The 14,501-nt window shown below is 40.7% G+C and overlaps 1 protein-coding gene across 1 annotated transcript in view; it reads left to right on the forward strand.

Moving 5' to 3' along the window:
• The window catches only part of COL4A4 (collagen type IV alpha 4 chain), a 105,985-nt gene that overhangs the window by 59,706 nt on the left and 31,778 nt on the right, over positions 1 to 14,501 (forward strand). Inside the window, exons 27-33 of the mRNA XM_057746495.1 lie at positions 1,768 to 1,929; positions 2,969 to 3,139; positions 4,087 to 4,230; positions 6,632 to 6,739; positions 7,643 to 7,824; positions 8,687 to 8,750; positions 11,284 to 11,358. Coding sequence (XP_057602478.1) covers positions 1,768 to 1,929; positions 2,969 to 3,139; positions 4,087 to 4,230; positions 6,632 to 6,739; positions 7,643 to 7,824; positions 8,687 to 8,750; positions 11,284 to 11,358 — 906 coding nt within the window. The remainder of the gene's footprint in view (positions 1 to 1,767; positions 1,930 to 2,968; positions 3,140 to 4,086; positions 4,231 to 6,631; positions 6,740 to 7,642; positions 7,825 to 8,686; positions 8,751 to 11,283; positions 11,359 to 14,501) is intronic.

Below are 14,501 nucleotides of genomic sequence, written 5' to 3' on the forward strand. Positions count from 1 at the left end.
ATCTTCCCTCATATACAGACAGTGGTTCCATTTCTAATAACCTGCATCCCCAGTGTTGCCTTTGAATTTTACTGGTTGTTTTTAAACCCAGCTCACCGTGGCTCAGTCTGTTCAATTTGATTAGCAGCTACTGGACGTCTGCCTGCTTTGGACTCAGGATAGGAAGTTCGCGCTGAGGAGCAGGGACTGGGTGACCTGCCCACTGCCATTGCCAGGCTGAAGGAGGGCAGGACAGACTGTTAGAGAAGAGCAGCTCAGAGGGGCAAAGTGGGGGGGGCTGGCGTTCAGGGAAAGCTCTGGGGGAGAGCTGGGCACGAGCTGAGTCCTGGCAGAGGCTGTGTTATTTGGACAGGTGACAGGATGGAGGGACTTTCATTCCAGCAGGGGTAGCAGGCAGGGCAGCAAGACTTAAGCTGGGGAGATGGCCCTGTCACTGATTCACATTCTTTTGTGAAATCACTATGGCTCCTTTAGGACCCGCAGCAGAGGTTTTCAGATTTTAATGTACTTAAAAATAATGCCCCCTCCCCCCCCCAAAAAAAAAACCCACCAGGGTTAGGAGCAGGAGTCATTAATGTTACCATCTTCTGGGCCCCGGCCTCAGAAATTGTGACTCATCACATCACAGTTGGTTGGGGTCCAGCAAACCAGTCTGAACTTTAACCCCTTGGGGGTGGTGACCAAAAGTGGACCCTGGACCAGACTTTTACAGACACTCTTCTGTTTCTTTCCTAATGACGGATGGGCCAGTATTTATTAGGTACCCATGACAGGACAGTAGTATAGGGAAAGTGGAGTGTGGGGGGATAAGCCACATTCTTTGTCCTCAAGGAGTTTCTTCAATAGTTTGTAAGTCAGAAGCATTCATCTACAAAAACCCATTGAATTGGAACGTAACAAGATAATACATTATGTGAGTCAATGAAAATAATTTTGATCCAGGAATTCCACTATCTCACTTGTGAAATTCATTTAAGGAAAGAATTCAGCAGGAAATGGTTAGTATGAAAATACTGTTGTAGTATTATTCACAATAGAGGAACAATGAAAACAATAAAGAGAGTTAAGTAATTTGTACATACATACATTCACGTACCACACTCGAAGGAATACTATTCAGCTATTAACAATTAAAATTATATTTGTAAAAATTACAATAAAATGGAAAACATTTGCATATTAACATGCAATATGAAATAATCCAACAATTGAAAGTGCACTGTGATTACTATTTTAAAAATGCAAACATATGAACCAAAATACAATGAAAACATGAAACAACAAAGTAGATATTTAGGTTAGTGTGTAGAATTATGGAAGACTTTTTTCCACCTGAAGATCATGACGCTGTCTTTCCAATTAATAAAAATTTTGAGAGTTCGAGTGATGAAATCACTGACAAAATGCAAATTCAGACAACGCAAACTGGGTGTGTAAACATTGTGGAGATTTGGTATAAAGCCTGCCGCAAGCCTGGAGGTTAATTAAAATCAGGAAGAATTGCATGTTCTTTTTTTAATTTGCAGAAGCAGCTTCCATATTGTCTGCGTAACCTTACCAAGTAACTCTCTTAGCAATGCATGGTTTTCCTGTGCACTTGGCGCTCACTACAATCTATGATAAGAAAACCCATTCGAGGCTTAACTCATTGGAGCCGTGAGCCGGGATCAAAATGTTTACCTCCAGTATTGATACACGTGAACACCGCTATAAGTCATCTATGTAGTTTTATGCCCTGAGTGTCATGCATGAACTGTATCATTTCAGGGCAAGCTGGCGTGCCCGGATTCCCGGGTCTCAAAGGTCCCAAAGGCCGAGAGGGAAGTGCTGGGTTTCCAGGGATCCCAGGTCCACCTGGCCATTCCTGTGAAAGAGGCGCTCCAGGGAGACCAGGGCAACCAGGGCTCCCCGGGCCTCCAGGCAGTCCAGGTAAGTGTCGGCAGGTGTCAAGAACTATGACAGGTGTGGGGTTTACACAGCTTACAGAGGAATAAGTTCACTTGCTGCTCTTTCATGGATGCCGGCAGAAGCAAGACTCTTGGGTCAGAAAAAAGGACATTATTATTTATGGCACAGCAAATAGCAGGCGTTTCATGTTGGTTCGTGTCGTTTCCCTGTGTCACCCAAGTCTCTCATCGGTGGTATAAGAGGGCCTAGTGGATGCTGCACACACAGTGGGTTGCAGTTTCTGAACCGGGGGTATGGAAACTGTATAGTAACCTGAAAAACAGCCTGCTTTTCTTACTGGGGGAGGCGCTATATCAACTGTCAGGCTGCTCGCTGCCATCACAACCTTGAGAAATAGCCTGGGTGAGGATGGGTCAGGACCCTCTGTTCTTGGCACATCCAGCAGGACGTCAAAGAGAACCGTGAAAAACTGTCTCTCAACACAAGGTGCTGGGGGGCTGTTTCCAATATGATCTTTATTTCACCATCCAGATTGTCACCTGTTATTCAATTTCTACTGTTTATCCAAATCCAAGAATACAACCTCTCAAAGTATCAAAACGAGATAGGCTCAGACCCTGCCACTACAGCTTTATTTTTATCGCCAATAATACTAGATGGTGTTGCGGATTCCTATAATTCTCTCATTTCAGTAACAGCTTGACCAAAATTCACTTGGCCGTAGCTTCAAGAAGCACCTGGAATGTTTTCTTCTATTAGTTCCCACCCTCTCCCCACCCAAGAGTACATACAAATTCTCTATCTTTACGCATTTTCCATTTTAAAAGACTCTTTATACTGCATCTCAACTGGGAAATATTTATTCAAGTAATCTGCCTTTCTTTTTATAGCAGCCAGAAAAATATATTCTTAGACTGACAGAGAGTCGCTACTGTTATTTTAGCTGATAAATTTTGTTTACTTGGCCATAAATACACAATTTCAGCTGCCGTGGATTTTTTCCTGCCTGTGTGTGAAGCCAGCTGTTTTCCTACATTGTTGTCACTGTGGTTTGGTACAGGTGCCCCAGGTTGGCAAGGACAGCGAGGGGACGTGGGGCCTCCTGGACCTGCTGGAATGAAGGGCCTCCCCGGAGTCCCAGGATGGCCAGGGGCAGATGGATCCCCAGGTCCCCCAGGAGTCCCAGGCCCCGTTGGGCACGATGGGCTCCCTGGTCGTCCAGGCCCAAAGGGTGGGTATCTCTTTTCCATTATTTCCCCCCATTTTATAAACTTGAAATCCACTACCAAGTGAAGACTATTACATGTAACCACACTGTAGAATTTACTGGTATATTAGCCTGATTTGGTCCTTTCTTTTGTGACTTCTCCCTTCCCCTTGTTTTCTGCATTATAATTTCCAGGGACAGAGTGTTTCGGTTTAGGTAAATGGGACAAGGGGATGGGAGGTGGGGTTAGGTCTGCAGAACCCATGAACACTTCTACCAAAGGACTGTGTGGTACCAATAGGAAGTGAGGTCAGGCTGATGTGCTTCCACTATGAATGGGCCCCCCAGCCTCCACCCCACCTCCCCCACTCCCAGTTCTCTCTCTCTTATTTTCTTTTTTTGATTTATTTATTGGCTGTGTTTGGTCTTTGTTGCTGCACGCGGGCTTTCTCTAGGTGCGGCCAGCAGGGGCTACTCTTCATTTCGGTGCACGGGCATCTCATTGCAGGCTCCAGGCTCATGGGCTTCAGTAATTGTGGCACGTGAACTCAACAGTTGTGGCTCATGGGCTATAGAGCGCAGGCTCAGTGGTTTGTGGCTCACGGGCTTAGCTGCTCTGCAGCATGTTGGGGTCTTCTCGGCCCAGGGCTTGAACCCGTGTGCCCTGCATTGGCAGGCAGATTCTTAACCACTGTGCCACCAGGGAAGCCCTCCCAGTTCTCTTAAAGCTTTATGGAATCTGGACTCAAAAGCATAAGGGCCTACAGTTCAGATTTGTGACGTGGAAAACTGAGGCTTGGATGGGACAGAATGTCTTTTACAGGCAAGAGGCTGGTAGTGGTCGTTCCCTTCAGCAGAAGCTCAGAGTTAGGGGCAGTTTACACCTCTACATGGACAGCAAGGAACACAGATTTAGGAACCATACTAGCCTATAAAGCTTTTCCCTAAAAATTCATGTTCTCATTCATCAGGACCCGAGGGACTGCCTGGCTTCCCTGGGTTTCCGGGAGAGAGAGGAAAGCCTGGCCCAGACGGACACGGTGGCAGAAAGGGAGAACTTGGAGAAAAGGGTTGGCCTGGCTTTCTGGGAGACCGAGGACAGAAAGGTGTCAAAGGTAAACACAGCTAACAGCACAGTGATGTAACATAGCTTATTTTTAGTGTTTGACCAGAACCTGTAAGTATGATCCCTGAAAAATAAAATGGGATTATCCTGCAGCTTGGATTCTGCTGCCTTTTGAAGCTATGGTGTTTGTTTTCTGATTTTATTTATTTATTTTTAAATTAAAATTATTTTCCTTAAATTAAATGTATTTTCCTTACCTCAATATCACATATAACTATAGTAAATGAATTGCTCTGTTAATAGACAAAAATTAACAAGGGCTTTGATTTATAGCTTTGGGGTTTCAGAAAACGTTCTCACCTTTAGGGAAGGGGGTACAGGCAGGACTCCTGGCCCCCAAAGCTTGCTTCAATCTTTTTAATGAAAAAAAACACAGGGCTTTTTGTTGTTGTTGTTATTGTTGTTGTTAAGAGCCAAATATAAATATTTTAGCCTTTGTAGGCCACATGGTCTCTGTCGAAATTATACAGCTCAGCATTTATAGCACAAAAGCCGCCTGAGACAACACGTAAACAAACATAGCTGTATTCCAGTATAATTTTATTTATGGGCACAAACTTCATTTCATTTCACAAGTCATAAAATATTATTCTTATTTTTAGTCCCCTCCCCCAGTGGTTTAAAGTGCGAAAATCATTCATAGCTTATGGATTGTACAAAAACTGATAGCAGGCAGGGTTTAGCCGGCGGGCTGTGGTCTGCTGACCACTGAACAAGATGAGTCTGCTTTCATCTGGGCTGTGAATTGCATCTCTCCCAAGCTTCATTTAAAGAAAGAGTTTTCATTACTATTTAAAAAAAGAAAAAGTTTCAAGACCACTGGTGTCAGTGTTCTGTGCCCATCCCTGTTAAATGCTTACTTTGATCTCTTAGCCATGAGGTAGCAGTGAGTGAAGGCAAGATTTCATTTCCAGTGTGAATGCCTGAGAATTTCTAGAAACAATGTTTTTGTCTTTAAAGCCCTCTGGGAAAATAGCCTCATATTTAATTCAAATTACTTTTAGTTGATTGATTCTACTATTACTTTTTGTTTCACTAGCCTGTGAATTACTTATGTAGAATCAAGGAATCAAAGAGTCATTCTCTGCTAGCTTAGATAAGTGATGTTTGCTATGCTATTGTGCTACTATGTAATTATCCCACTAAAAATACTTAAAATTGGGTTAATGCCAACAACGTGCTGGTAAGATGGTGCTCTAAAATAAAATTTTTAAAAATGCCCTGATTTTTAGTGTTTGCTGATTGCCAGGGTGTAAATACTCCCGCCATAATCCTCTCACCATAACTGATTTAAAACTACCAGTGGTTTAACAAGTAGTTTACAAAATTCTTGCAATAGTAAGTGGCTCTCATCAAGCTGGAATGAGCCCACTCCAGCCCACATCTACAACTGGACAGTGTTTGCAAAAATCAGGAGAAATATTATAGACCTTTCTAACCTTTTAGAATTCTCTATGTGGAGAACCAAGTGTCTGTTCTTTTAATGTAAGGAAAATATTGGAGGCTGGTTAGGAAGGGAAAGATAGGGAACTGGAAAATATGAGATGGACAGTTCAAAATTTAAAGGCTAAAGAGTTGTATTTTTAAAATTTTATTGAAATATAGTTAATTTACAATGTGTTAATTTCTGCTTTACAGTAAAGTGACTCAGTTATACATATATGTATATTCTTTTTCATAGTCTTTTCTATTATGATTTATCACAGGATATTGAATATAGTTCCCTGTGCTATTCAGTAGGACCTTGTTGTTTATCCATCCTATATATACTAGTTTGCATCTGCTAATCCCAAACTCCCAATTCTTCCATCCCCATCTCTCCTCCCCTTTGGCAACCACAAGTCTGTTCTCTATGTCTGTGAGTCTGTTTCTGTTTCATAGATAGGTTCATTTGTGCATATCCCACGTATCTTAGATCCCACATATAAGTGAGATCGTATGATATTTGTCTTTATCTGACTTACTTCACTTAGTATGACAAGTTCTGGATCCATCCATGTTACTGCAAATGGCATTATTTCATTCTTTTTAATGGCTGAGTAATATTTCATTGTATATATGAAACACAAGGAGATGTATTTTAGATGTGGAACTTTTCAAGCCTGTCTTTTTTCACTCAAGACTCTGAGACTAGTTTGGTTGAAATTAGCAAACATTCACTGAGCACTCGTACACCACACCCCTTTGCTGGACAAGTTGGGAAAGGAGTGTAAAAGGCCTGGCCCTTCCTTTAGGAAGTGAGTCAACAATGTTGATACCGTGTAGTCTATGAACATAGATACAGTTTAGGTTAAATGGGGATTTGCAAACTGAACGTGAAGAGCCATAACAGAATAATCAAGTGTGTGATTCTTCCCTTTGTTTTGCTCTTGTATAATTAATATCTAAAGGAGCAAGAGGACCCCCAGGAGATGAAGGAGAAATGAATATTATTTTTCAAAAGGGGGAAACCGGGGAACCTGGACCTCCTGGAGATGGTGGATTCCCAGGAGAAGAAGGTAAATGCTTATGTTTTATTTTTAAGCATATCAAATAAGTTGACTTCTTTATAGGTCATTCAAACAAGCACGTATATTAAACAACTTTCCCAAGAAAACTGTAAATACGTAGATTAGGAAAGGTCATTCTTTAGATAAAGATAAAAACATACACTAAAGAATCTCATGGTCCTTTTTTTTTTCCATGCTAGAACTTAGCCGTAGTTCATATGTATTAGAGATTTGTATATTCTAAACCAGGATCAGTCCAGACAGATACACGAAATACCGGTTCCAGGTTTAAAGTATTCCTGGATTTGGTGACTGGTATTAAAATGGGTAGCACAGTGACTGTCCAGATCATTTCAACAGGTGCTATTCAACCTTCAGTGCGCATCCCTTGGAGCCCTTGTTAAAATGCAGATACTGAATCAGCAGGTCTGGGGCTGGTCTGACTCTGCCTTTCTAACAAGCTCCTCAGTGCCTGCACTACTGGTCCTCAGAGTCACTGCAGAGCAAGGATTTTGACAACCACATTTGTGTTCTCTTTTCCCGGTTTAGACTTAATCTGCATGAGACCTGGGTTCTTTTGTTGGCCCTCTCCTTAACTAGTTGTTAGGGAGCAAATGTTTTAACTTCTCTGGGTAAGTCTTTCCTCATCTGTAAAATGAGCATGTGAAAATAAAGCAAGAGATGCTGCTTATTCCTCCCTGGGGTAGCCCTGAGTCTTTTCATGGGCAGCTCCTTTTACAGTGAAGTCGCGGAAGCCAGAAAGCATTGTGATGCAGCTTAGGGCAGAAATTAGGATTCCCAGTTCCTAGGAGATGACGTCATCTCCTATAAGTAGGACCAAGACCCACAGCCTAACTATCGCCTAGCAAGAGATTTCCTCCAAGAAGCTTGTAACACTTCCAACCCCGTCAGGTGATAAAGGCCATGCTGGGATGCAGGGGAGGAGAGGAGAGCCAGGAAGCTGTGGACCACCTGGATTTCACAGAGGGGAGCCTGGAAGAAATGGGGAGCCAGGGCTTCCTGGACCCCCAGGCCTTCCAGGCTCACCTGGGCTGAGAGGAATCATTGGCTTCCCGGGATTTCCAGGTGACCAGGTAAGCAATGTCGTTTTGCAAGGAAAGAAATAATAAAATCTTTCTGCTCTAGGGATGCCTGTAAGGCATCTTACTTTGCCAGTGTACATCACGGTCCTTTCGCTGGCTTTTAGAATGTAAGGAGTTGGTCAAGGGAAGAATGGAGACTTCTGGAAGGCCATGATGTAACTGTAATTTCTGGCCAGTGCTTATGCCTGGCCAGAAATTACAGTGATGTAAATGATGAAGTCACTCTACATGCTACCCCCAGCCTTGTTTCAACAGCTCCATAGAGACTTGTCTCAGGACTGCTGGTTTACCAGAACAAAGAGTCATCTGAAAAATGACCCAAATTCTGGTTACTAAATCTTTCTACCCAATTACAGATATCATAGATTTTGCTGTAAATATATTTTTATCTTTACAATCATGAGCAAAATACCCCATGGGAACCAGGAAGTACAAATGTAGTAGCCTACATCATAACTTCTGGAAAATGTATAATATACTTTGCTACCCATCTTTTGGAATAAAATAGATTTTTAAAGTTTGGGGTATGATATAATTTATAATATTTCATTTTGTATCAATTTGTTGATTCCAAACTTAAAGTTCGAGTGATGTGACGCAGTTACTGTTCTACAATCAAGTACAGAGAATTGGATGCCCCCCTTGGAATCACTAATTCTGGAAGAGTTTTGCCAATTTTTAAAAACTAGATGCATGTAGTAGTATGCTTGCAATGCATTTCCAATTTTCTTTACCACTGCAAATTATAAAAACCAAATTAGTTCTAGAAAACTATAACTGGATCATGTCAAGCTTGTGTCATTTGTATTTGAAATCCAATTAAAGTCTTACTTCTGTTTCATTAAACTATCAGGGTGAGCCAGGTTCTCCAGGGCCCCCTGGACTTTCAGGAATTGATGGCACAAGAGGACCTAAAGGTATGGTTTGGAAATACAGCAGCCATCCATCAAGCTCGTAGCCCTGGGTGTTGGTAGCATTGTGATCAAGTACCTTTGGCATGAAAAGTAAAGTATATCAAACAAACTGAAACATTCAAAGAGTTCTTTTTAGACTCTACTAGATAGTCAAACAAGATCTAACTTATACATATTTGTCATTCTGATCCAAGGGTACCATATAGAAAACAGCATGCCTGCAGGCATAGCGTGTCTTCTTCTTTGGTAGGAGTCCTCACAGCTGTCTTTCTAGTGACTGCAGCTACGTAAGTGACAGCTCAGGTGCAAGGAGACAGATCCACATTGGTGATTCACGTCCCTATGCCCCACGGGAGCCAGTATCTCTTCTAAGGACTCCAAAGGTACAGCTTTTGGGGGCCCAGTTACAAGAGACGGTACACAGAGAAGGCCAAAGCCATCACTTCCCACTAAGTGTTAAGGTGGTTTACTTAATTCCTGGGCCACACGTAATTTACAATTGAGTTATTTTTAACCATAAGCTGAGGGTCAGCAAATGTGTTTTCCTCAAAAGGCCAGATCATAAATATCTTTGACTATGTGGTCTCTGCTATAACAGCTGAGCATGAAAGCACACACAGCATGAAAGCAGCCGTAGACAATATGCAAACGCAGGGGTGTGGCTGTGTGCCTATAAAAGTTTCTTTACAACAGGCCGCAGGCTGGATTTGGCCTCGTAGACCTTAGTTTAATTTGTGCCAAAGACAGTGTTGCCTTGTAACACAACTTACATTTTACCTGTATCAGATTTCCAAGGAAATAGGAATAGAAAGTTAACCCAAGGTAAAAACTGTCCTTAGAGAAAAAGAGGTTTCATTAACCCTTTATCCAGGCAAACAAGCAAACAAACAAAATCAGGATATCTTAAATTGCAATGTTTACACAAAAGCTTTAATATTTTTGCCATTTTTGTGTACCATTGGGTTGATATTTTTCTTTAAATCTACTTTAAAATGATTTTATTTTAATACAAATTAAAATAAATAACTTTAAAATATGAAACAGTAATTAGTGAACCACCTAAAAATCCTCTCCTTTACGTCCAATGAAACATGATTTATGCTTTGAGAGACACTCCATAAATAACATGATAATTGCTGTAAGAAAAAAAAAAAGAACTGTGCACACGTATTTATTTAGAAAGGATAATTTAGATCTTTTCTTCAGAAATAGTTACAAGTAGGGAAGTTTTCATATTTGATTTTGACATTTTATAGTTTCAGTGTCCAGAGCTCAGTCCTCTTCTACTCATCTATACATTTATTATAGACCCTTTGCTTCTCTCAGAGAACAAACCTATGCCTTCTCATTTCCTTCCTACTTGTATTTGGCCATGTTTGCAAGGAAATGAAATGCAGCGAAGATACTTGGAGTAAAAGCTGTCTCATGGAGTCCACAGATAAGAGATATAGTTCTGCTAAACCATAGTCTGAAAGATCCTAGCCCTTGGGCAATCCATGGTTTTTTTCTCTTGAGACTTTTCTCCATGATCTGCTTTTTACTTACCTGCCTACCAGCTGGCTTTATCATTCTCCATTCAGTATCCTTTCTGGATCTCTCTGGATATGTTTGGATTGCACTTAAACATGCTCTATATTAGGACATCATGAAAACACTTTTGATTTCTGCCTGAATAAGCAAGGACCTCAAATTCTTACTTTTTATTACTATTTCTCAAGGAAAGACTCGCTGACCTGGGATAGACCAGATTCGCAGCCCTGATGAATAACCACAATTATGAGTAGGGTCAGGTGGAAGAGAACCCTCCAGAAGGTGTGGGTGGGACCCCTTAAAAGGTGTGTTGGTGGGCAGGTGCTATAAAACATATGTGATTAGCTCTCTTTTTCTCTTGTAACCCCATCAATTATTTTGCCATTCCCTACCATGTGATTTTGAGTCCTCCATTTATAATTGGCTCCCAGCTATGATGTAAGTCCTTGTGTCTGGAAGGATGCAGTATCAGTGTGGAACAGCTCTGTGGGACTGAGAGAGTGACTGCCTACAATGGCCTGTGAATGTGCCACCTCTTGTCAAGTCATCAATAAGATGACGTTTTGTGATTTTGTTTTTTTACGAGGACACTGAGTTGAGCTTCCTTGCAGAGAGTTTGAAATGTGATTGCAGCAGCTGAAACAGTGACAGTTCCTGCTTTCTCTTTCTAAAAAACAGTATAAGGATACTCAATGCCAAGTAATGTCTTAAATAGATACCTAAGGTTAAAATTATTTTAGAAAGTTTAAAAATTTAAATGTATTAAGAGCTATAGTTTCTTATGACTGTTACGAATTATAAAATTACGTGTGTGTGTGTTTAAATCACATCTTGTATCTATGCTTCTATGTGTTCTTATGTAGAAAAAAAAAAGCATTTTTTCAAAAACCCTCTCCTGGAACACTGAAGATAGACTATGAAGACAAATATCACGAAAGTTATTGTCACTTCTGTGAACAAAATTAAACTCCTTTAAGTAACGTTATGTGCATTTTATCACTTACAGGATACAAAGGGGAACCTGCAAGTCAGTTTGGCCTGCCTGGTCCAAAGGGTGAGCCAGGTAGCCCTGGATATCCAGGTATAGCTACGTATTTTTCTCATTAAAACTAAAAAAAGTAAGCCTGGTTTGAAAAATAGAGCAATGACTTTATATTCCTAGCTGGCAATGGTTGTTTCAGTATTTTCTTCCCCCTTTACTCATTGAGATACGTATCAGAAGGATGATGTATAAACACTTGCCTAGGAGGACACCAGAATTATGTACCACAAACTCACCATCTTTTTCGACCATGGCTTCCATGACCTAGGATGTTAACAACACAATTCCCTAGGCGTGTACAGATTTTGACAGGGTCAAAAATGATTACTGTAAGCAATCAAAATTTGGACTATTTTACAATCTCTATAACTGAAAAAGGATATAGTAGCAATAACCACTCAACTGATGACAGCAGCAGATTTTCATTCCACCCCTTTCTTTCCTACTCAGAAAAGCATAGGTGAGGGACTTCCCTGGTGGTCCAGTGGTTAGGACTCTGCACTTGCCCTGCAGGGCGCACAGGTTCGATCCCTGGTCAAGGAATTAAGATCACACAAGCCTCATGGTGTGGGCAAAAAAAAAAGAAATAGAAAAGCATAAGTGAACTCCCTGAGGAGTGCAGTTGCTGAGATATACATATGCTTTTACTTAGTAATTCCACATGTAGGAATACATCTTGTCAATAATCAGGCAAATGTGGGACTTCCCTGGTAGCGCAGTGGTTAAGAATCTGCCTGCCAGTGCAGGGGACATGGGTTTGATCCTTGGTCCGGGAAGATCCCACATGTTGTTGAGCAACTAAGCGCATGTGCCACAACAACTGAAGCTCACATGCCTAGAGCCTGTGCTCCCCAACAAGAGAAGCCACTGCAATGAGAAGCCTGTGCACCACAATGAAGAACAGCCCCCGCTGGCCACAACTAGAGAAAGCCCACGTGCAGCAATGAAGACCCAACACAGCCAAAAAATTAATTAATTAAAATAAAAAAATAAAAATCATTTAGTCAAAAAATAATCAGACAAATATACAAAGCTGTATGCACAGGGATAGCCATTGCCTGGAAAGAGCATTTGTTTCTCCACAGATGATTGGTTCAGTAATGATGCCCAGTGCCACTCAGCTGATAGTGCACAGGTTAGAAACCAGGTTTGTATCAACATTCAGATCAGCCCTTTGTACATTAAAATACCTCATATTAATAGGTTTGTGCCTTATCTTAAAATTCTCTTTGGCAGTGGTCATGTTTCATTCCATACAACAGAAAGAATATCTGAGCAGAGCTCTTATGGGGAATTTTATTTCTTTGTTTTTATTTTATTTACTCATGTATTTATGTATTTATTTTAAAGAATAAATCAGAGTTTTTATTATTTTTTAACTTCAGAAATTTTATAGAGTTTGAGTTGTCTTTACACTCTATAAATATCCACAATTGAATAAATTATAGACACTGGGGAGACATATTGAAAATAAGGAGAATGAATTAATCTTTGTTTTTATACCATACGATTGCTAAAATGGAAGTCTAACAGAAAAACAAGCTATTACACTGGCAAAAACTTCCTTTCCCACTCCCTTTCGTATGGGTCTTTTACCACTGGCATGGTCAAATAGAATTAGATAATGCAATATTTTAACTGAAATGTACAGATTACATATACATTTGGAGAGGAAAATAGCTTTGAGGTTAGCATTGTGGGGGTTCATAAAAAGTATCAGAGTGAGGTCTCAGAAAGGAAAATCAGTGGTTCAAAATCAACCTCCATTACCGCTGAGCATGTGGTCTTGGGCAAGTTGCTTAACATCTCTGAGCTGTTTCCTCACCTGTAAACTGGCCCTATGCATATTACAAGTTGTCCTGAGGAGCAAATGAGATTCCTTGAAAGCAATTTGTAACCTGAAATTTGCTACACAAATGTGAAAGTGTAAGTCATCATCCTCATCAACAGCCAGCAAAACAGGAAGAAATTTTCCCACACTTACTGGTATTCTTACGTAAACCCTTAAGGCAGTAAGAATTTATAAGCTGAAAGTCATCCAAAATGGAGACCTTTGATATTACCTAATATTGTAAGTCAAAAATCATAAAGCTGGGGACTTCGCTGGTGGCACAGTGGTTAAGAATCCCCCTGCCGATGGAGGGGACACGGGTTCGATCCCTGAGCTGGGAAGATCCCACATGCCACGGAGCAACTAAGCCCCTGCACCACAACTACTGAGCCTGCGCTCTAGAGCCCGAGAGCCACAACTATAGAGCCTGCATGCCACGTGCCTAGAGCCTGTGCTCCACAGCAAAAGAAGCCACCGCAACAAGAAACCTGCACTCTGCAACGAAGAGTAACCGCCGCTCCCCATAACTAGAGAAAAGCCCATGCACAGCAACGAAGAGCCAACACAGCCAATTAATTAATTAATTAATTAATTAATTAATTTTAAAAAATCACAAAGCTGAGTTATTTTACATGTAGGCTAACTTTTTCAAGGAAATTTGCCTTGATGTAGTTTCCCTGGTCTCCTGTGATTGTCACCGTTCAAATAATTCCCTTTCCCAAATGCCATAGCTTTTGCTTAAAATTTTAAAATTACATCATATATTATTCACCAGCAGAGAGTTTACTTAAACATGCAATTTCCAATGACTGGGAAAAAAGCTGCATTGAATTTGAACAAGCCTAAGTAGAAGGCATATATCTGCAGCTTGTCTCAGGGGATTTTATATGACTGTACTGAGTTCAGTTCTACCTCTCCTTCCTCTGTTTCAGAGAGAAAATACAGCACAGAATAACTTAGAAGTTCTCTTCTTAATACAACTGAGATTGGAGAGGCAAGCTAGTTCAGCTTTTTGATTTGGAGATGGGAAATTCTGCCTTACCTTTACTGCAGGAATATTTTCAGAATAAATAAAACAATACACAGTGAAGCTCATAGATCTTAAATTTGATGGGGAACAAGTATAGACTAACATAGGCTTGTTTCTTGTGTGTTATAATAGCAACGATGATCCCCACAGGTTTGTAAATACAGAACCATATATTTTATTTGTAGATTCAACTGGTTATTTTTGGCACAGATTATTGGTTTATCCTATAAATATAAATTGTATTAAAGTCATACATTATAAATGGACACATGGGGAAGTCATCTTCTCTAGTAATCAAAGAAATGTAATTTAAAGTAAGTC

Source organism: Hippopotamus amphibius, chromosome 8, assembly GCF_030028045.1.
Source record: "Hippopotamus amphibius kiboko isolate mHipAmp2 chromosome 8, mHipAmp2.hap2, whole genome shotgun sequence".
In the NCBI taxonomy this organism is placed as follows: domain Eukaryota; kingdom Metazoa; phylum Chordata; class Mammalia; order Artiodactyla; family Hippopotamidae; genus Hippopotamus; species Hippopotamus amphibius.